This window comes from Myxocyprinus asiaticus, chromosome 2, assembly GCF_019703515.2.
Source record: "Myxocyprinus asiaticus isolate MX2 ecotype Aquarium Trade chromosome 2, UBuf_Myxa_2, whole genome shotgun sequence".
Lineage (NCBI taxonomy): Eukaryota > Metazoa > Chordata > Actinopteri > Cypriniformes > Catostomidae > Myxocyprinus > Myxocyprinus asiaticus.
Genome location: NC_059345.1, coordinates 45,996,326 through 46,018,891, shown reverse-complemented (window position 1 = coordinate 46,018,891; position 22,566 = coordinate 45,996,326). Strand labels below are relative to the sequence as shown.

Sequence of the window (22,566 nt, the reverse complement as noted above, 5' to 3'; positions counted from 1 at the left end):
GCTCAACTACAAAAACACATTTGCCCAAATTCCACTTTCATAAGTCCAACACATTATATCTTTGTTCCTGAGTTTGTTGTCTCCATGGAATACAGTCATTGTGCTACTCCTAACCTAGGATACCTCTCCAGCACTCTTAAACAATTTAGGAGCTGAGACCATGTCCTAACACTTATGAACCTTTATGAATCACACTTATTCTTAAGTCTAGGAATAAGAGTAAAATTACATAATTCTTAGAATTTTGACACACATACTCTAAGCGGCTTTATACATAAGGCCCCAGGTGTTGTCTTTAGATCTACCTATGATTTTTCATTTGATGAAGCATAGCGTGTTATTTACCACTGGAATCAATGCTTGATCTGATTCTCTGTTGCTTTGTTTATTTTTCTCTTGCTGTAGGTGCTGGCTCTCATCTCTTTCATCTGCATTGAGACCATAATGTCATGCTCACCCTGTGCCGGCATCTACCTCTTTGAGTTTGTCAGCTGCAGTGCCTTCGTCGTCACAGGCGTCTTGCTCCTCATCTTCAGCCTGAACCTGCACACCAAAGTGCCACATGTCAACTGGAGTCTAACAGTATGTCTTTGCTTTCGACTCACCGATATGTTTTCCACAAAAAGTAGCAACATCCTTCATGGTGATAGCCTTTAAAAAATAAAATGTGTTCCCCGAAAATGAACAATTTTTGATTATTCACCTGTAAGAACATAAATGTCCTGTATGGAATATAAAAGGAAATTTCAAGGAGATGACATTCATTTTGTTGAATGCCAAGGCTGATCTTTTCCATACAATGAAAGAAATTGGTAGCCCAGACCAAAAATATCATATTAAAGAAGTCCATATGACTCATGCTATATTCCAAGTCTTTTAAAAAGCCATCCCATACCATAACTTGCACAAGGAACAGATTAAAACGTAAGTCATAATTGACTTCTCATTCATTTTATTATCTAAGTCGTTATCTACTGTTTTGCGATTTCTGACAGTTTCTAACATGGAGCATATACATTATTAGTATTCATCTGAGAACTGAAATAAAGTCTATTCAATTTAGGCATCCTGGTTTATCCGATTTCACAAGGTGTGTCCTGGTGTCCCGACAATTCTCTAAAAAATTTAAATATATCCCGTTTCAGCTGGCTTATTTTCTTTGAAATTAAATATACTCAATGTACCTCTAGCTATCTAGTATCATTTGCAGGGAAGCAAAGACGTTTCTTTGCCATTGCACGTTGATTTGTCTTTCAACATGAAAGACAATGTGTGTTTCTGTCATTAGCACCTTTCACACATGCAACCAGGTAAATTACAGGAAAATCGTTGAATTGCCTTTACTGGTAAATGTGCCATATGTGCTGTTCACACATACCAGCATCAATATGGAAATTTAGCTATCTTCTCATTAAGGGAAATTGCCAGAGCAAAATGTATCACTATTTTCCAAAGGGTCATGTTCACACATGACCTCTAACCTGAAAATTGCAGTACATTTTCTGGAAAAGGCTTTATCTGTGAAAGGTAAACAATTGGCTATTGTCAATGTTCATTTTCCAACACTGTAAAATTTGTTCCAACAGAGGTAAATTGGACATTGCAGGTCACATTCAGACAGCTAAGACAGACGCATTGCACTTTTTACATAGTACAAGCACATATATTTGATGTTGAATTGAAATCTCAAGCGCTGACAGATTGTATCATTATTATAAATGCAATATGACATCTATCTATCTATCTGTGTGTCTGTCTGTCTGTCTGTCTGTCTGTCTGTCAGTCATCGGGAACACCTGACCCCTCCCCAACCATGTGTCCTGGTTTGAGACTTAAAATATCTGGTCACCTTAATGCTATTGAAACCTTTTATGGGACTATGAGTGACAATTTTACCCTAAAACCATTTTAATGGCATAATATTTTAAGAAGGGCTAGTGATGATAGACTACAAGAAAGCAAATGTTATTTGAATTGCCGTCAATGTGTCGATCAGCTGCCTACCAAATAAAGGGCTTTGCTGTTGCCATGACATTTTAGAAAAATAAGCACCTCTCCTGTGTATAGCACTGCCGAGGAAGAGGCCATGAACACAGGGTTCATATTCCTCAGAATGGGAGTTTGTGTGCTCACAGCTCTCATTAAGCCCACTTCTAGCAAACATGAATGGCCTCTCTTGGGAGATGAATTTACTGATTCACTGAAAGATTAATAAGGCATGGTTCCCTTTGTCTCCCTTCCTATACGCACACACACACACACACACACACACACATACACAAAGCTCAGCATTATTGGACCTCAGTGCAGTGGATCTATTACAGAGCTTATAATGGAAAAGACTGTCCGAGTTTTATTTCCAGAACTGTGCTCATCCCAAGCAAAGTTAAAGTTTGTGAGCAGCAGCGACTCACATCCAACGATAACTATCATGTTGCATTATGTTATATGCAAAAATATGTGCTTTACCTCACACAGACATTGAGGAAGTGCCCCTACCATTTTCTGCAGGCAACTGGCTTTAAGTTGAGTTTCTCTGTTTCCTTTAATATTTCATTTCCCCAACCAAAATTAGATGAACACAGTGGGACCCTTGTTTGCAAACAGGTTTCCAAAGTGTTGGAGTCCTAACTACTACTATATTTACGCACTTAACCTGAACCTATGCATGCATTAAAGTGGATAGTTTACCCAAAAATGAAATGTTGTCATTATTTACTCACCCTTATGTTGTTTCAAACTTAAATTACTTTCTTTCTTCAATAGAACTCAGAAGGAGATGCTAGGCAGAAATATTAGCCTCAGTCACTATTAACTTTCATTGCATCTTTTTTTGTCCACACAATGCAAGTGAATGGTGACTAAGGCTGTCATCCCATCTAGCATCTCCTTTTGTATTCCATGGAAGAAAGAAAGTCATACAAGTTTAGAACAACTGGAATGAGGGTGAGTAAATGATGACTGAAGTTTAATTTTTGGGTGAACTATCCCTTTAAGGAAGCTTTGAAGACAGAGCCTTGGGTCTGTCTAAAAGCTTTGTTGATTTTTTTTCATTTGCCTCTTTGCCACTTAGCTATAGGGACAGTGGAGAAATGACAGGAAATGGTGGAGAGAAGAAGGGGAAAACAGGATCAGAAAACACCATGACACATGCAATTGCTAGGCTAGGAGTTTTTGTGTTTGCTGTGAAGATGTTAATGATTTCATGGACTGTCAACATGTTTTGGTTTATCTGCAAAAGGTTTAAATGGGTTTTTTTGGACATGCAGTTGATGCGTGTGAGTTTGCATGTTTGCTTATGTTTGTGTGTGTATTGTGTATACTGAAGGGTTGGGGTTTTGTTGGTGTTGCCATGGCTCATTAGAAGAACTATGATCTCGAGGGTAATTTTGGCTGTGGTGGGGTTTTGGACTGACAGACCCCATGGGTCCCAGGTCTGTCATTTGTTGGATGCCCTGGGATAGGGGTTCTGTAACAGCCTGGCTCTCCTCCCCTTCCCTGTTGTGTTTATATCTCTGGCTTTTCTAACTTCACCTCTGCTGCATTTCAGGAACTTTCACATAATACAGCTCTAAAAGTAAACTGTACTTTTTGTCACTGAAATTGCCCTCTTGTGAGTTTGGTCCTGTAATTGTGGCCTCTCTCCCAGATGAGCATTGGGTTTTTATTTTATTTTTTATTACGCTTTGAAATAAAACTCTCACAAACTCAGCACCAATTAAACTTCTGTCTATGAAGAGCAGAAATATGGCTGATCACTTTAGGTAGTTTGCAGTTAGACTTTTTAAGTCTAAAAATCTGGGTTTTTAGCTAAATCTGTTGTTGTCTGCTGAAGTTGGTTTAGTTTAGAGGATACACACAAAGCTAGCTGGTAGTTCTGAGCTCTTGTGTCAAATCTGTGTTGTTGTTAGTAGGTTCCAGAAGGTAAGTTGTTTGGAAAGGTCTTGTATATTGTGTAGTGCCCAATTCCCACAGCATGCTTTGGTGTGATTCTGTGCCTGGCTCAAAGGGGGCTGGCGTGGTGACTGACATCATTGAAAGTGATAGGTCAGTAGAATGAGTACATTCAGCGTACAGTGGTAAGCTGGCACCACTGTACCCATTCACGAACCTCTGCCAATTAACAGTGTCTGTCTAACCACAAACACACACATTCACAAAAAAATGTGGTTAGTGTCATAGCCTGTCTTGAAAACAGCCAGAAATAAATATTTTAGTGCATAATGAGGGGATATTTGACTTTTTGTGGTGATGGGTAAATTGATTGTTTTTATATTGTATGCTTTATTACAATGGCCATTCTGAGACTTGAGAAGTCATGGAGTGAACCCATGATTATGTGATATGACTGAGCATGAGCCAGAGGTAATTTATGAGAGGGGTGGAGATGCACATGTGTAATTTGGAAATCTGACTTATTTAGCCTTGTTAAACATCACAAATGAGTTCTATATAGTGACTGAAGATTTAATATGTTTGTTTCACATGCTATCTCTCATATTCTCTCATATTATCAGTTTGAATCCTGTGCATATGTCTTGTGTGTGAGGCAATTACACTTGAACACAGTCTACAAGATTTAGTGCACAGATTTACTCATAACCACTTGAAGTATTTCACTTGTGCAGTAGTATTTTTTATTCATGTATGGCAACTTTATGTGCTATTGCTTTGCAAGTTATGTGCTAGAATTTTGCATTGTTTGAAGTGACCACTATGATCGATCATTTCACCATATCAACTTGATCAACTTGAACATCTAGATCAAAGTTCAGAATTATACTATATTACTAGACACTATGCACAAGTACTAAACACAGACATGCCAGAATGAGGCTTCATTTTTAATTTTGAAATTTTTTATGTGGCATTTTGTCCAATACCTAGAGGGGGATGGCAAAACTGTAAATTGTGACATTCGGTCTGCCGCAGCAACAGCATTTAACAGTGTGTGAAGAGGATTAGAGGGTGTACAGGACTGTTCTTGCTTTGTAAAAGGTAGAAGAGAATGTAGAGCATGCTTGAGATGCGTTTTTTAAAAGCTTAACTATTTTTAACTTGATACGCGAACTTAAAAATGTAGTTGATTTATCTGTTGTAACTAAACCAGGTTTTTTTTTTTTTTTTTCAGTACTTGGCGGGATTTGACCCTTTAAATAACATTTGATTAAAGATGAAATAACAGTTTATGCTCTAATGAAGCCCAATCAAACTCTCATCCCCTGTTCCACATTACACACAGAGTGTGTTATGCTCTCCACACAAACACACACACACACACACACACACACACACACACACACACACACACACAAACAAACACATACATACAGTTTCAGCGAGCCCTAGAACATCAAAGGAAGGCCCAGGAAAAGCTTTTAGCGACTTTATATAAAGCTCAAGTCTTGCCACCCAGGCGGATAAAGAAATATGGCTGAACATTCGGGATTCCGTATTGTTTTTGCTTGTTAACTTGGAATGAATTAGTTTTTTCCCTTTTTCTTTCTTTTTTCTTTTTTTCACATTTCCAAGAGCTATGGGCCTCCTCTTGCATAAAGCAGTGTGTAACTCAGGATAAACACACTAATGAGAATATTTGGCACAGAGCACACACTCACTGAGCACTTTATTAGGAACACCTGTACACCTACTTGTTCATGCGATTATCTAATCAGCCAATTGTGTGGCAGCAGTGCAATGCATAAAATCATGCAGTTACGGGTCAGGAGCTTCGGTTAATGTTCACATCCACCATCAGAATGGGGAAATTGTTTTATCTCCGTTAGAGCCCGACCGATATGGGATTTTTGAGACCGGTACGATACCGATTTTAGAGAGGGAAAATTCACAGATTACCGATATGGTGGCCGATATATTAAATTTTTGAGCTGGAATGAAAACAGACCTTTTCTATGTGGATTTTTCACCGATTTTGCACCGACATGACTATACAAAGGTACTCAGAAGGTTGCTTTCTTACATATTTTTATAAAAGAATATTTGACATTTTCATTATTCAATGTCAACAAATTCTAGAAATGAACACTGAGAAAATAAAGAATAAATAAAAATAAAATAAATAGCTAAATAAACATCAGTACAGTTTTGTATTAGTCAAATGCTGACCATTAAAATAAAGAATAAATACAAATAAAATAAATAGCTAAATAAACATCAGTACTGTTTTGTATTAGTCAAATGCTGACCATTAAAATAAAGAATAAATAAAAATAAAATAAATAGCTAAATAAACATCAGGACTGTTTAGTATCAGTCAAATGCTGACCATTAAAATAAAGAATAAATAAAAATAAAATAAATAGCTAAATAAACATCAGTACTGTTTTGTATTAGTCAAATGCTGACCATTAAAATAAAGAATAAATAAAAATAAAATAAATAGCTAAATAAACAGTACAGTTTTGTATTAGTCAAATGCTGACCATTAAAATAAAGAATAAATACAAATAAAATAAATAGCTAATTAAACATCAGTACTGTATGTTTAGTATCAGTCAAATGCTGACCATTAAAATAGAGAATAAATAAAAATAAAACAAATAGCTAAATAAACATCAGTACTGTTTTGTATCAATCAAATGCTGACCATTAAAATAAAGAATAAATAAAAATACAATAAATAGCTAAATAAACATCAGTACTGTTTTGTATCAATCAAATGCTGACCATTAAAATAAAGAATAAATAAAAATAAAACAAATAGCTAAATAAACATCAGTACTGTTTAGTATCAGCCAATTGCTGACCATTAAAATAAAGAATAAATAAAAATAAATAACTAAATAAACATCAGTACTGTTTTGTATCAGTCAAATGCTGACCATTAAAATAAAGAATAAATAAAAATAAAACAAATAGTTAAATAAACATCAGTACTGTTTAGTATCAGTCAAATGTTGACCATTAAAATAAAGAATAAATAAAAATAAAATAAATAGCTAAATAAACTTCAGTACTGTTTTGTATCAGTCAAATGCTGACCATTAAAATAAAGAATAAATAAAAATAAAATAAATAACTAAATAAATATCAGTACTGTTTTGTATCAGTCAAATGCTGACTATATTAATACTGCTGAGTCAAGATAAACAGATAAGCAGCTGTGTTACACTGTATTCTGCTATACAAGTTCAGGGGACCTTTCAACGGTAGAAAACCAGACTTTTAAATATTACATTTTATAAATGCAATGACTGGAATTGTTCGGTTGAAGGGGGTACCAAACTGTGAATCCTAAACAAAACAGTTTGGTGAATACATGTTTACTCATTAGCTTCCACTCAGCTGACAACAATGAAAGTAGCTACGTGCTTAGCTAGTTAGCTATAAGCTCGTTGTCATGGAGAGTAAAAGACGGACGTTGTTTATTTACTTTCCAGCATTGTGTCTCACCAACTATGTAACAAAATAGCATGAAATCATCAGACAAAATCCACCACTGCACCGTTGTCTGCTGAGCTGCAAAAAGATGCTCTGATGTTTACCTTTCAATCTGCTACATTACTGACGGCACTGGCAAACTATAGCTGGCTAACAGCAAACAGACATGAGTGACATGGTTGTCAGGGACAAGGTTAATGTTATATTAGTTATATTGAAAAGGGAAAATGATGGGGTCATTATTTATTAAGTTTCCAGTATGTATTTCACAAACTAGTTAACTTACTGACACACAGCTCAACTCCGCCCTGTCTGCAGAGCCACCGTCAGCTCAGCTCTGTAAACAATGGAGTCGGAGCACACTCTGCAGGACAAACTGCGCTATGACACCAATTCTAAGGAATTGTTTTCTGTATTATATGTTCTGAAAAAAGTTTTCATATTGGCGCATATCGGTAAAACATACGCCGATACAATATATCGGTGAAAGGTTAATATCGGCCGCTTGGCCTGATTGTTGGTGCCGGACTGGCTGGTTTGAGTATTTCTGTAACTACTGATCTCCTGGGATTTTCATGCACAACAGTCTCTAAAGTTTACTCAGATTAGCAGCAGTTCCGTGGACGGAAATACCTTGTTGATGAGAGAGGTCAACGGAGAATGGTCAGACTGGTTCGAGTTGACAGAAAGGCTACAGTAACTCAGATAACCACTCTGTACAATTGTAGTGAGCAGAATAGTATCTCAGAATGCACAACACATTGAACCTTGAGGTGGATGGGCTACAACAGCAGAAGACCACATCGGACACTTTATTAGGACCATAGTGTTCCTAATAAAGTGCTCAGTGAGTGTATATAACACAGAAGCAAGCTTCCCTGCCTAAATCTTTGTCGAGACCCCACCTAATTCTCTTTCCTCCATCTCTCTCTTGCTCTCTTACACACATATGCATGCATGTATACCAGTTTCACATTGACACATTTAGCCCATTTTCATGCACACCAATATGCCGACAACTGCCAAAAATCAGCTTTTTAATAAAAATCTGACAAAGCAAGAACCATGTTTACATGAGATTTGAAATTATCTAGTCATTTACACGACCACACAAGTTGTCGGCTTATTTAGCATAATCGGTCTAAGAACTTGCATGCAAATGCGCTCACTGTCTCTCCATGATTACACCACATGTGCATGTAACTCTCTGTGACAACATGAAGACTGGACCTCAGTTAAGTGCTCTGCCCCACATTAGCATACACTAATGGGTGTAACAAATGTAAATTCTCATTTACTAACATGTCCTGCAGGTGATGCTGCACCCAGTGTAGCTTAACCCGCACACTCTTTTTGGGGTCTGAGAGACAAAAATATCAAGGTTAAAATATGGTTTCTAAAGTAAAATCATGGTAAATTTATTGCAAGGGTACCCAAAACTATTGCGAGGGAACGCAAAGCTTATGACGAGGGTACGCAAAGAAAAAAATTCCTGCCCTGACCCCATATAAAAAACATGAATACTGTAAATGCAGTCAGTTTTGTACATGCTCAAATTCTCTGACTGGTGTACACAATGTAGAGAAACAGACACACTGTTGCAAATCAAAGAGAAAACATGTGCCTACTGGGTTTTGATTAGGTCAGAGTTGAAAAATTTGAAGGGAAAATTTGAGGTTAATTTTGTAAGTACTATTATTTTTACATCTACATCCCATACATAAGAACTGTAAAGTCAGTCTCAACAGAACATGAGGGTTAAAATGTAGATTACCGAATCAGAAACCGGCTCTAAGTTAGAGATAGAAATATGTCAACATTACAGGAATGTTATGATAGATCTGATCTGGAGTCTCTTGTTAACAGTATGGAGGCCACTGTTAAATACATTAGAGATCAGAACCCAGGACAAACACCACGTTTCCCAGTTTTACTCACCCCCTGAGCCCAGTTTGCTTTCTCTACACACAGGCCCGCCAAAACACACACACTCCTGAGAGTGCATTTCAAGGGCACTCATGACTCTGCTCTTGTTTGCATAAGGGCCAGGCGAAAGGACGATGAAATCAGATATCGACGATATCTGACAAATATACAATGCCGATTACGACACTCTTTGACAGACGATGACTGACAAAATTGGGAAATGACAAAACCATGGAGCTGGAAAGTCGCCAAATATATTAAAAAGTAGCCCAATAGTTATCATGCACTTACACTTTTAGAATCTTATCAAAATATTAAAAAGTTAAAAACATTACAGATTAAAAAGGCTGGTTGTATACATTTTTACTGCTGACATGTTCTCTGAATTGCATGAAACATTTTCCAGTTATAACCTACACTCTAGACTCAGACATGGCTGTAACAAATATGCTACGTCTTAGCAACTAGATAAAAACAGCATAAACTGTATATTAGAAATGTCATTATTAAGGAAATACAGCCTGTTGGGAAAATGCATTGTTAAGAAATGTCATTAAAATGAAAATAATGAGAGTGAAGAAACATTGCGGTCTTTATGAAGAACGTATTTAAAAGTTATTCAAACCACATTGCTTTGTGTTCATCATCCACTCCATAAAGAAAAGTGTTTAATTTGCAGGCCATGGAATTAAACTGAAGTTTTCTTTTGAAATAAAATGATGGCGTGCATAGGCGCCATTAAACAACCTTACAATTTGCGTAGGGAAAGCACAGTTTAAGAAACAGAGATGAAAGTGATTAAATAATAAAATAATACAAAAAACCATTTACCCTAAACCTAAAATTGAGTTCGATTTTATTTTCTTTAAGCAACATTAACTGCATTAACAAAACGCAATACAAACACAAATGCAACAAGAACACAGTGGAAATTATTAGGCAGCATTATTTGGGGCACAGAAGGGAATTTGGGAGTCTATGGCAGCCCATTGAACCATACATAGGAAAATTTTGTATATCTTTTTAACCGTTTGTCCTAGAAAAAAAATATTTTTGCATCTGATTACTCTCCTCCTGATGATTCAAATGAACCCCTTAAATTAAAACACCACCCATTACAGTGGCCGCCATCTTGGATTATGATGTTTACAATTTACATGTTTCACATCCTTCAAATTTAGTCCGATTTGCCCAAACAATGTCTCAAAATAATCTCCAGACAGAACTAACAATACAGAATTGTGATTTTTGCCTTTGTTTAAAAGTTACGCCATTGTGAAGTTAATGAGGTGGACGTGAAAATGGATTTGAGGCTGTATCTTGGCAACAATTTGTCCTATTGAAAAAACTTGGTAATCATCATTAGGACCATATTCTGAGAGTACACGCAAAGTTTGGTGACAGCGCCACCTATGGGTCAAGAAATGTGGAAAATGTCTATTTTTGCCGTAACTTTTGAACCGTATGTCCAAAAATCATGAGCTGTCTATGAATTCCTTGGGCCATGCGGATTGCAATGATACCAATTATTTTCCACATTGGCCATACTGCCTCTACGCCATTCTGAATTTTATTAAAAAGTTATATATCTTTTGAATGCTTTGTCGGATTTAAAAAAAAAAAATAATTGGTATGCTGTAACGACATTATGTCATGAGGATACCTGAGCAGTTTGGAGGCAGCACCACCTACAGTTCAAAAGATAACCCACACTTGTGTGCCGTCTCTAAACTCGGGATGTCTCTTTGCCATGCTGTAGTGATTAAAGTATTTGACTGTTGCTCAAAAGCTTGGGAGTTCGAGTCCAGCAAAAAAAATGGTTTTAAAATTTGTACTTGACCTCTGAGTCTTTATATTGTGCTTACAACAATGTAGGCTGTAATTCACTGCATAATTCCTGTTTAAATTTAAAACTTCTTAGCTATATATATATATATATATATATATATATATATATATATATATATATATATATATATATATAGATCTATAGATATATACATGATCATATTAATGAAGCTGATGTGATTTATATTAATCTCTAAATAATTATGTGGACTTAGTACCTTACCTCAACCCACCTTCACTTCTTAGAATATTTTAAGCTCGTCAGCAGTTTTTAACATTAAGTTTGTTTCAAAATTTAGTTTGGCTTGCATTTAAGCCATCTGTTAAAGTGTGTGAAGGCAAAGGTTGGTTTGGCATGTCTTTAAATGGTTTGGCATATTACTTCGTGCTCTATCCTGTGTTTAAGATGGGATGGTTTTACTTGAGTGTAAGTAAAAGTGTGAGAGTGTCATGTGAGACAGTGTGGCCGATCTCTCCATTCATGCATTCTGTCACATGGGTGGCCATGCCTAAGTCACGCTGGAGTGCTTAATGGCTGCACACAGAAAAGCCACACAGTTTTATCCAATCTCTCCTTGCTGAGTGTGTATTTATGTATGTTTTTGAGGATAATTCGAGCGAAAGGGAGACTTACATTTTCTGTAATGTGGGAAATCTGGCCTTTACCTTATTTAATGGATATTGACAACATCACATTAAAGGAATAGTTCACCCCCCAAAAACATTACCCACCCTCATGTCATTCCAAGACTGTATGACTTTCATAATGGAAGCAATTTTAAATAATTTACTGGTCACTGTTTTTCCATACAATTAGATTGAATGAGGACTGGAAATTCTTCAAAAAAGCACCATAAAATGGTCCATACTACTTTTGTGCTGCATTCCAAGTCTTCTGAATTCATATGCTTTGGGTGAGAAACAGAAAAAATGTAAGTTTTACACTTGGAATATATAGAAACAGACTAGTCTTATGGACTACTTTTAAGGTATATTTATAATACCTTTAAGGGGCCAATATACGTCTAGTGAAATCTAAGTATTTTCATCATAAAACATGAATCCAAAAACACAGTAACAGATGGTAACCGCCACATATTATGACCACATATTGTGGGTTAGCATTTGCATTAGCGCTATGAATGCAGAATATAAACATGACAAATTACACATTATCTGCTGTGTTACTTAAAATCATAGCCGAGTGGTTGAAACAGCTTATTCTGATCTCTATCAGATAATGAGGATTCTAATCATATAATGAGGCATGTAGTAATAAATGTCACATTTTAATGTCACATTGGTTAATTTTTTACATGTAGTCTGTTGACAGTGTGCGTCTCATATTTAAATTATCATCTACAGGGGCGTTTCTAGACTTGTATCATTACTGAGGCACAGACTTTGTGTACCTTAGAACTTATAAACAACGACAAATCATGTTAAAAGCAATTGATTGGGATGCCCTTCCTCAAAGGATTGTAGTTGTCTTGCCACAACCATCTATGTTCTCTTTCCTGGAATCTCCTCTCTGCTCTTTCCTGTAGCCTGTCCACCCTGCTCTTCCTCTTCCTCTTCTCTTTTTCTTAACAAATATGAATAATTTCAGAATATTTTCCCGATTTAGTAACACTTTTTTTAGTTCCTTAATAATTTCCTTATTTCCTTATATTTTGAATTTTAGCCAACGTTTATGCACTAATGTAGATGATCTTAAAGCAAGTAGATTTTAATTTTGACTTCATGGGGTCTTTAAATGTAAACCATGCCTCATCTATTTTTGCCAGTATACCTCCACATCTTTAGTTTTCCTCAAACTTTCTGTTACGAATAGTGTAACATGCCAAAATTGAAAAGTAAGTACAATTCCCAAGTGCTTAAAAACGCATAAGTAGGTTGCTAATGACCTGATACAGTAATAGCAGTAATATATTTGCTCTTAAATATATATTTTTATTATACTGTATTTATAAAATTTCACTATCACAGCATATCTTGTGGTTTGCTTTATTACATTATTATTCTAAGGTTTTATAAGGTTATATAAGTTGCATAAAATGTATACAAATTAGTAGGGGAGAGCAGGAATAATTCTAAACCTTTTTTATTATTATTATTAATAAAATATTAAGACTTAAAATGTCGAAATATTTGACTTGTCTGATATTAAACCAAACCAGATATTTGGTTTAAACCAATTAATGGTAACCAATTAATCCAGATATGAAACCAATTGAATTTACCTGTGTGAATTAAATTTAAAACCAGTCGAGAGAAACAATAACACTATAAGTACACGATGTTAAAGTAATTCCTCCTAGACTGTATAACAATGCAACACTGATATGCAAAAAAAATATTACAGTATATTAAAAAGCTTTATAATGTGAAATTATATTTTCTGTCTACATATTAATGTTATTCAACATAAAAGAACTCAAATCTAAATCTAAATCTAAAAATCCTTAGATTATGAATGATGGGCTTTAATAGTGACATCAGGCAATATGTAAACACAGCAAGCAAGACAAACAAGTTTATACAGAAATAATCTTAATTTAATAAAATCAAATGTATTTTCTAATTGTAATGAAAATTAGTTCACATTTCAACATATTTTATATGTAGATCTATGCAGTGACAGGCTGCTAAAGATGCATTTAAGGGATAATGCAATGAAACGAGGACCATCCAAAGACGGGTTTTTTTATTTTTTATTTTAAGGTACCATTTACAATCACGTTTTTTATCAAACCGCATAATTATGATTCTAAGACATTACAGATATTACAGCTTATTTTTCTGTTAAAGCATAGTTTTCTATAAAGCTGCTTTGAAATGATGTGTGTTGTGAAACGTGCTATATAAATTAAAATGGCTTCAGTTGATTATAATTGCATGGAGCAATAGATTCTTTAAAATCTCTCCTTTTGTGTTCCTTGACAGCAAAAAAAGTAAGACGGTTTGGAATGACATGAGGTGAGTAAATTATGAAGTTTTCATTTTTGGGTGAGTTATTCCTATAAAGCATCCTCATATCAGCAAAATAAAGATGCCCCATTGCCCTCGAGAGACATACTCCATTTACAACATGTTGCACTCTGCAGAAAGCAGTCTGTATTCATTTGGAGACATCAAAGGCAGCAATGCATGCTGTGTTTGCCTGTGATGTGAAATTTTAGGTGCCAGCCAGTGAGATTTATTTTGTGATGTGCTTTGAAGGTCTACATTTCACCCCCGCAGTGTGATGGCTCAGACACAATGCCAGATTTCAGTCTATACATGAGCGTGAGCACTCAGGCTGGCTGGAGGAGTGAACAGAGAAGGCTTTGCCGTAGTTTCAACATCCTCTAACTGGTTCCTCTCATCCTTGCCTTCTCCTGAAATCCTTAATACTTAAAAGTATTATGACTATAAACTTTGTGAAGGTTTTTTAAAAGGTGGTGGATTAATTGGGGAAAAGTGTAAAAGCAATAAACACAAATGGGAAAGAGACTCCCATAACTTTAACAAAGTCCAACCTTTAGTTTACATCTTGGTAAATGTGTAATCATGTCTATAGAATGAGCTACTCTGCAAACAGTGGCACCAAACAGTATTTAGACACCTAAGCCACACTTAATAAATGTATTAATGTCAGTATATATAGATATATAATAAAAAAAGCAAAAAAGAAATTAAATGGACATATGAAGTGAGTTCCCCTCAAGTCACACAGGTGCTCTAACAGAGCAACCACAGGTATAATTCGTCACATGACAACCATAAAGTTGTAAAACCATACTTTTTTGCCTTCATTTTAACAATACATCTGTTGTTTTAGAATTTGAAACCTAACAAACTTTATTTTCCAAATCTTTTTTGAAAAGTGTGCTTTTTTTAATTACGCCCTCATGTCACTGAGTTTGGTGTTTTGTTATCTAATCCAACGACATTCATGCATTTTTAAATATAGCTTTGTGTCCAAATACTTTTTGAGGCCACTGTATGCATGAAGTGAATTGTTGGTGGATTTGGTTTCACTCTGCCTGTAAAACTGCATTACTGCACTCAGCGCAATGACAACATGACCACATCCTTTCAGCTTTTCTGTTTGGACTCTTTGGTCATTCCAGTCTTTTCTTGTAGTTCGAAGTACCATGTAATTCTAAACTCATAAAGATCCTTTTAAATAAAATATGTCTGTTGACAAGACATCCTTATATTCATTTTCATGAGCTGAGCTCCCTATCTTGTTAGTTTTTAAAAGATCAGCAATCAGTTAGCGTGTTAATCACATTCTCTCTTTTTTCTTTCTTGCAGGATTTAATCAACACTGCTACCAGCACCTTGTTCTTCTTTCTGGCTTCAGTGGTTTTGGCAGCTATCAACCATAAAACTGGAGCAGAGATTGCAGCTGTGGTACCTATTCCCTTACTCAGCTCTTTATTTTATGAATTCTAGTTAATGTTAAGTTGTGGTTGTGGTTTCATTCAAATGTTTAGTAATTTCTGAAATATTTTAAATGGGCTCTGCTGCCCTCTTGTGACTGAAGTGTAGTAACAGTATAGTTCCTGGAGAGAGAGAGTGAACAGATAGTGGGAAATGTAGTGTGTTCAAGACTCCATGAAATGGCTTGACCAGTAAAAAAAATGTTTCCCTGTGTTAATGTATTCATGAAAAAGGATGTTGGGGCTGTACATATCGGCCACATACACTCTACAACAGATATGGGCAAGTTACAGATCCAGCCCTCCACATGGTTTAATCTGTCCCGCAGCTCATTTATCCTAAAAGCGTTTTTTCATTTCATTTCAGTTATCTTGCATTCGGACCGAACGTGCCTTCATAAGTGTTTAACAGGCTCAAGGTTGCCAGATAAGAGATGCAACACCCCCAATTAGAAATTTATACTTGCGCAAATTGTAAATATTCCACCTAATGTAATACTTATTTTGCATGGGAGTGCGCTTTTTCTAGCTCTCGCTTTCCCCTTCTAAACTTAGCAATCTCTAGTGCAATATTCTGCTCAAGGAAAAGTGTTATACGGCCACTCCGTGTCAATTCTTGAGGCTGCTTGTGCTGTTTGATGCTACTAAGTTTGCAGGCAAACCTTCTCAATGAAGAACTTTAATCAAATATAAACATTGATCTTGGCATCAACACGTGGAGTGGTAATCAACACGTGAGCAAAAGCAAGCGAGAGACAAATGTGTATTTTTTATTTGTGCAATTTAGAAATGTTGAAGTCCCTCACACCTCTATGTTAATCTAACTCTTTCAGTAATCAGTTATCATAGTCATGCAGCCTGTTTTATTCAGTTGTGTGCTGAATGGAAATCCAAACCATTGACGAGACCCGTATCATGCGTGTAAACAGATAATATTTTGATAATGAAATAAGTAAACTCGCCCGTTTTGTGACATACAAAAGTTCTATCATTTAAATTTTTTTATTTTTTTATTATTAAAACAGAACCCTGATGTAGAGTGTTAAATTAAATAATAAATTACCAGGGAAGTAGACATGGTAAAATAAATATTTTTTTCTTTTTTTCTTTGTTCAGTTGTTTTTAATGCCTGATAGAAAAGTATATGCCTTTGAAGAGCAATACAATACTTTAGGCAATTGCAGAATACTCCCATTTTAGTCACATCTCACACCTGTGTACAAGAAACATGAATGCCACCAGTTTAACCCATTTTGTGTTCGTGTTTTTGAGCAAAGAGATTATCCATCAAAGATGTATTATCTGGCAGTGTTTAGTTAGCTGCCATCGACAGAAGCCAGTGTTTCCCAAAGTGTGCCGTGGAAAATTATCAAATTCCACAAAATAAATAAATGCATGAAAAAAAAAAAAACATTTCAGGGATCAAAACTCCTCACCTTTCTGAGAAATTCGCCATTTTGAAACCATAATCGGTCACTTTTGTGATTGTGAAGAGCAATGATTAATGTGCAAAAGTGACATATTTATACGCGTTAAGGGTCTTTCACATGACTCGCGTCAGCGCTGCAGAATACATTGAAGTCTATGAAGTGACGCCACTTTACATCAAAATGTTTTTCACACACATGTTTTTGCTTCACCAATAATGTCTTTGAGATTACTAAGCAACAAGAAATATTTAAAAACTGTCCAAATTTGTGAAGAGACATTGAATGTCTCATAATTTCTTTTAATTAAATATTACCTTATCGTTTATGAATATCAGAGACCCCAGTTATTGCACTAATTTAAATTCACCAAGAAAACACTTAGACCTAAACATAAACAAGTCCTTTTATCACTTTCTTCTATCAAAGCAACTGCAAGCTTTTTTCTCTCTTCCAAATACATGTTTTCAATGTGTATTGTGCACACCTCCCACAAACTCGTAAAATCGCTCCTCTGTGATGCTTTCTGCAACTCTTGTCATGTGGAGGGCAATGCGGCGCTTGACGCTGGCGTTGAACGGAGCGTTGACGCCTCGACTCAACTCATGTGAAATGCGCTTTACAATGACGAAAGAACATTATTGAAACTCAAAATTATTATTATTTGTCTGTTATTGTCTTTTCTGATAAAAGCCATGCTCAGCAGTTTAAATAGGTTACTGTAGGAAAATGATACTGTAGATCTGCTTTGTGTTTATAATTCTTATACTGTCAGTAGATTTGTAGCCATGCAAGTTTTAATAAAGGAGAAGGTAAGGACGTTATTGAAACTCACTATTATTAGACTATTTTTGTTGTCTTTTTGGATGAAAAATAATGCTCAGACTGAAGGAAGACTATAGATCTGCTTTGTTCTTATAATGCTTAAACACTATAAAGTCTCGTGGTAGATTTCGGTCATGAATGACTCAAAATGATTCACTGACTCACCCATAACACATAAGATGCTCATTTGTCGCCACCTAGTGACATTTCCAGAAGGGGTCGCTGAACTAATCAGTGAAACAGAAGCAAGCCTCACCAAAATACTCTTTATTTTGCACAATTGTAAACTTGAATAAACTTGAATCACTAAAATAGCTGGAATTGGTGCTTTTAGCTTATTTTTAAAAAAAAAATATCCCCAGAAAAAATGTTCGTGGACCAGTGATTGTCTTACCTTTTTTGCCCCTCATGAGTTTGCATCCCTGTAATTTGTTGTGGCATTGCAAGAACAAATCTACAAATTTGAAAAGAAGCAAATTTGTTGTTTTTCATTACCCATTTAGCGCTCTTGCCACCTGTGACCTCACACAGCATAGCCTACCTATGTGACTTGGTTTTTTTTAATAAAAAGTAAAAAGTGTGCCGTGGCAGAAAAAAGGTTGGGAAACACTGGTCTAAGCAGCTGTTGTTAAACAGCATGCATAATCTCTTTGGATTGTATTGTACGTGCGTCAGGGTAAGAAGGGAAGCGCATGAAGCGATGCACCCGTCATGCATAGTGCCCGCTGTAAAAGCCTCTTGAGGCAGTGGTATGATCTGGGGTTGCTTCAGTTGGTCAGGTCTAGGCTCAGCAACGTTATGCGGTAATAAAATGAAGTCAGCTGACTACCTGAATGTACTGAATGACCACTTTATCCCATCAATGGATTATTCTTCCCTGACGGCACGGGCATATACCAGGATGACTATGCCAAGATTCATCGGGCTCAAATTGTGAAAGAGTGGTACAGAGAGCATGAGCAATCATTTTCACACATGAAATGGCCACCACAGAGTCCTGACCTTAACCCCATTGAAAGTCTTTGGGATGTGCTGGAGAAGACTTTACAGAGTGGTTCGACTCTCCTGTTGTCAATACAAGATCTCGGCTCAAAATTAATGCAACTCTGGATGGAAATAGATGCTGTTACGTTGCATAAGGTTGTCGAAACAATGCCACAACGAATGCGCACCGTAATCAAAGCTAAAGGCGGTCCAACGAAATATTAGAGTATGCCTTTTTTTTTTTTGAAACATACCTCTGTTTGCATGATTTACACCAGGAGAAGATGGACACATCTCACATGTTCAGTTCGGTTCTGTACACGCTACATGGAATGTTCGAAAATGCGGTAGTCACTACCTGATTTCTTTGTTAACTCTTGTAAATTACCTAACTGTATGTGTACACAAAGATGAACTGACACAGTATTTAGCTGCAGTGTGTACGTGGCCAAAGGGTCTTCCTTTTTTTTTTTTAATTGTCAATAATTCGCAGATTCAAAAGTATTTATTAAATTATTGTTGCATTAAAAAAAGTTCATCAAAGTATGTGAACATGCTGAGATTTAGGTACATGTTATTTATTATACATGTTTTCTGGCATGCAGAGAGAAAATAAATCAGGCAATTACTGTATGCTTGCTCTAAATAATAATAGATAAATATTTTGACATACTTTGACACTCTGTGCTAAAGAAAACAATCGTCAAATTAATAAATAACTACTCGCTTGAGAAGTGTTCCATTTTCATAACTTATGAAATATGTTTATTTGCTGTACACTATACTGTCAAACATACAGTCAAAGCATCATACAGATTGGAAAGGTATCGAATAGAATACAACAAAATATTGTTTTACTCACAAATTAAATCGAGTAAAATTCCCCAAAAACGTATTCTAACATATTCTATACTCATTAGAATATTTTGGTCTGTAACTTGAGCCATCGTAAGCATTTCACACCCACATATATTCCCATTAAGTTTGTCTGTTTTGAGCCAGCCTGTTAACTTCTTGTGGCGGTGAAGCGGTGTTGTAGCTGGCTCAGCAAAGAAAAGTGGAAGGCGGAATATATTCCTTAGAGTATACTGATACAGGATCATGTTCTCTTACCCAAATCCTAACTTTAACCATTAGAGACACTTCAGAAATGACCTGAGATCAGCATAATATCCACAAATACCCTGGAAGTAAAAGGCTGGGGATTTTATGATACAGATGTTCTCAGTGGGAAACCACTTTAACACACTGGTATTTTTCAGAACCACAGGGCATTGCAAAATTCCTTGAGCTCTCTCTCTCTCTCTCTCTCTCTCTCTCTCTCTCTCTCTCTCAGAGAGAGAGTATTTGCTGTTATCAGCCCCTTCTGTTTAATATTTTCATTTCACATAAAATGTTCAAATGATTTATAAATGTAGCAGATTTGGTGGTGGTGGCGTAGTGGACTAAAGCACTGAACTGGTAAGTAGAAGGTTGTTGGTTCAGTCCCCACAGCCACCACCATTGTGTCCTTGAGCAAGGCACTTAACTCCAGGTTGCTCCAGGGGGATTGTCCCTGTAATAAGGGCACTGTAAGTCACTTTGGATAAAAGCATCTGCCAAATGCATAAATGTAATAATCACTTATTACATGGCTCTCTGGAATACTTTTTTCTGATTGGTCAATTTTCAGTATTCTGCATCCAAATATTTTTGTATAATGACAGCTAAACTGTATTTTCCCTGGCAATTAGTTTAATATACTGTGCTAGTTTAAGTCTATTGCATCACACGATGGTCTCTTTTTTTTTTTTCTTATGTAATACATTAATTAAATCTCAAATCAATGTTCCATGCGTATGGAGAATTGCCTTTAGAAAAGCATTTTTAATTAATTCAAATTTATTAGTGAGTAAACTGCATTTTAAAACCTTATTTTAAACATTTAGAGTCATATTTGTTATTTGTATGTTATGAGGAATTATTTACATATGTTTGTTGAATTGAAGCAACATTGTGTGACAGTGGAATGGATAAAGCTCACCTGTCCTGATGTCACCCATGCAGCAACTTTAAATAATACTGCAGTTGTCAAATGTCATATATTTTTGGTACTATCCATTTTTTGAAATCTATACTTAACATTTAAGTTAAATTTAGGTAAAAAGTTACCTTCAAGACAATTATATTCGACTGTGTCATATAGCAGACAGTGAAATGTCTATTACACTAATATTTAGTATCGAAAATTTAATACCAATTTTTTGTATTCTGACATCCACAAAATGTACAGTACATTAATTTTATTTAAATTAATAAAAACCTGTCTTTGATTCAATTCTTTCCATTATTGCACAATGCTGCCTCCAAGCAACATATGTAAAATTATTATATTAAATTAAATGAAAATGCTTCGCATTTTTTCCACCGATTTTAGTAATGAGGTCTATTTAAAAAATAAAAAAATTAAACAATGATTTTGTAAAGCGTGCAATAGAGGGTTACAGCTGAAAACATTCTTCTCCAGCCCTCTTGAGTATGAATTGTTGTTGTTGTGTGTGTGTGTGTGTGTGTGTGTGTGTGTGTGTGTGTGTGTGTTTCTACAGATTTTTGGATTCCTGGTGATGGGAGTGTATGGTCTGAACACATATTTGGCCGTCCGGAAGTGGCGTCTCGGGGACTCGAGTGACGGAGCCCTTCCGGCCAATGAGTACATTCGTGCCCGCACAGCCTCACGGGGAGAGGTGGAATCACGGCCTGAGCTACAGTAAAAGCAACTGTCGGACCACTAGAGACTGAGACAGGTCAAGCCCCGCCCACAAAGTCTACATTCCAGTCGCAGTCTGATGACTGGCCAATTAGGATATTAATTACACTACTCTGTGTGAAGTGGAATCTTCATCCTAGTCATCAGCCTCAGGCCATCATAATTTGACTGAATACCGAAATGCTTTATATTTCCTTTAATTAAGGGCTTTTGCCTTTTGGGATGACTGAAATCCACTCCACAGTGCTCCTAGACTTCTCCCAGTGGGAAGCCGGAGTGATCTTCTGTTGTGTCTCAACCAGGAACAGCTGGTTTTAATAATGTCTGCAATAAGCTGGACAAAACCTGTCAGTCACTATTTGAAAACACTTCTGTTTAGCTCCATTCCCAGCCTGCTATATGAAAGGAACACAAGTGTGTAACTTCAAAGCTAAAATCTAGCAGTGGAAGATCAAATGTATGTTCTGATTTTGGGGGAAATGAAGTATTGAAAATGAATTGTTGCTTAAAAAATGAAAATTCTCTCATAATTTACTCACTTTCATGACATCCCAGATGTGTATGACTTTCTTTTTTCTGCAGAACACAAACAAAGATTTTTAGAAGAATATTTCAGCTCTGTAGGTCTGTACAATGTAAGTGAATGGTGACCAGACCTTTCAAGCTTAGAAAAAAAAAAGGCAACATAAAAGTAATCCATATGACTCCAGTGGTTTAATTCATATCTTCAGAAGTGATATAATAGGTGTGGGTAAGAAACAGAACAATATTTATTTATTTTTTTTTACCATAAAACTCTATTTTCACTTTCAAAATGTGAAAGAATGTGAAAGTAAAAGTGGAGATTTATAGTAAAAAAAGGACTTCAATTTTTATCTTTCTCACACACACCTATCATATCGCTTCTGAAGACATAGATTTAACCAGTATGGATTACTTTTTATCCTGCATTTTTTAGAGCTTGAAAGTTGTGGTCACC

The 22,566-nt window shown here is 35.9% G+C and overlaps 1 protein-coding gene across 1 annotated transcript in view; it reads left to right on the top strand.

Moving 5' to 3' along the window:
• Positions 1–22,192, top strand: part of LOC127410031 (CKLF-like MARVEL transmembrane domain-containing protein 4) — a 64,448-nt gene extending 42,256 nt beyond the window's left edge. The window contains exons 2-4 of the mRNA XM_051645027.1: positions 406–582; positions 15,478–15,576; positions 21,427–22,192. Of these exons, the coding sequence (XP_051500987.1) occupies positions 406–582; positions 15,478–15,576; positions 21,427–21,591 (441 nt within the window). The 3' untranslated portion in view covers positions 21,592–22,192. The remainder of the gene's footprint in view (positions 1–405; positions 583–15,477; positions 15,577–21,426) is intronic.
• Positions 22,193–22,566: the final 374 nt, after the last annotated feature.